The sequence below is a fragment of the Geospiza fortis genome, unplaced genomic scaffold, assembly GCF_000277835.1.
Source record: "Geospiza fortis unplaced genomic scaffold, GeoFor_1.0 scaffold61, whole genome shotgun sequence".
In the NCBI taxonomy this organism is placed as follows: domain Eukaryota; kingdom Metazoa; phylum Chordata; class Aves; order Passeriformes; family Thraupidae; genus Geospiza; species Geospiza fortis.
Window position 1 is genome coordinate 1,853,705 of NW_005054430.1, and position 625 is coordinate 1,854,329.

The 625-nt window shown below is 64.5% G+C and overlaps 1 protein-coding gene across 1 annotated transcript in view; it reads left to right on the top strand.

Annotated features, from left to right (window-relative positions):
- LOC102034420 (acrosin-like) overlaps positions 1 to 625 on the top strand; it is a 4,513-nt gene that overhangs the window by 1,866 nt on the left and 2,022 nt on the right. The window contains exons 2-3 of the mRNA XM_031061902.1: positions 102 to 365; positions 498 to 613. Of these exons, the coding sequence (XP_030917762.1) occupies positions 102 to 365; positions 498 to 613 (380 nt within the window). The remainder of the gene's footprint in view (positions 1 to 101; positions 366 to 497; positions 614 to 625) is intronic.

Genomic DNA, 625 nt, shown 5'->3' on the forward strand with positions numbered 1-625 from the left:
ACACTCGGGTCTTCCCTGGCACAGCCTGGGCACAGAGGAGCCCCTGGGGGTCCCTGTCCCTGCTGTCCCCGAGCAGGGCAGTGATGGCTTTGTGCTTCCAGGGGCACCTGCGGGCTCCGGCCCTTGGATTTTGACCACAGCTCCGTGTCTGCCAACTACGACCACTCTGATGGTGACTATGCAGCCTTGGGTTCTTCTGATGTCACCTCCCTGGACCTGGACAGCCCTGGTGTCCCCTCAGGGGCCTGGCCTGGCATCGTCAGTGTCCAGGCCACCCTGGAGAATGGCACGTGGCACATGTGCTCAGGGGCGCTCATCAGCCCCCAGTGGGTGCTCACGGTGGCCCAGTGCTTCTTCAGGTCTGGGTAAGGAGGAGCAGGGACAGGGGTGTCCCCACAGGAGGGGCAGGGATGTCCCCACAGCAGGGGCAGCTGGTGGGCTGCCACATCCCATGGCCCTGCTCCCTGTCAGCCCTCTGTCCATCTCCTGCCCCCCAGGGACATCTCCATTTACAAAGTGGTGATGGGGACCACCGATGTGGCCCAGCCGGGCCCCGAGGCTGCAGTGAGACGCATCCAGAGGCTCCTGAAGCACCAGAACTACGTGGCTGGCACAGCCCCGAACA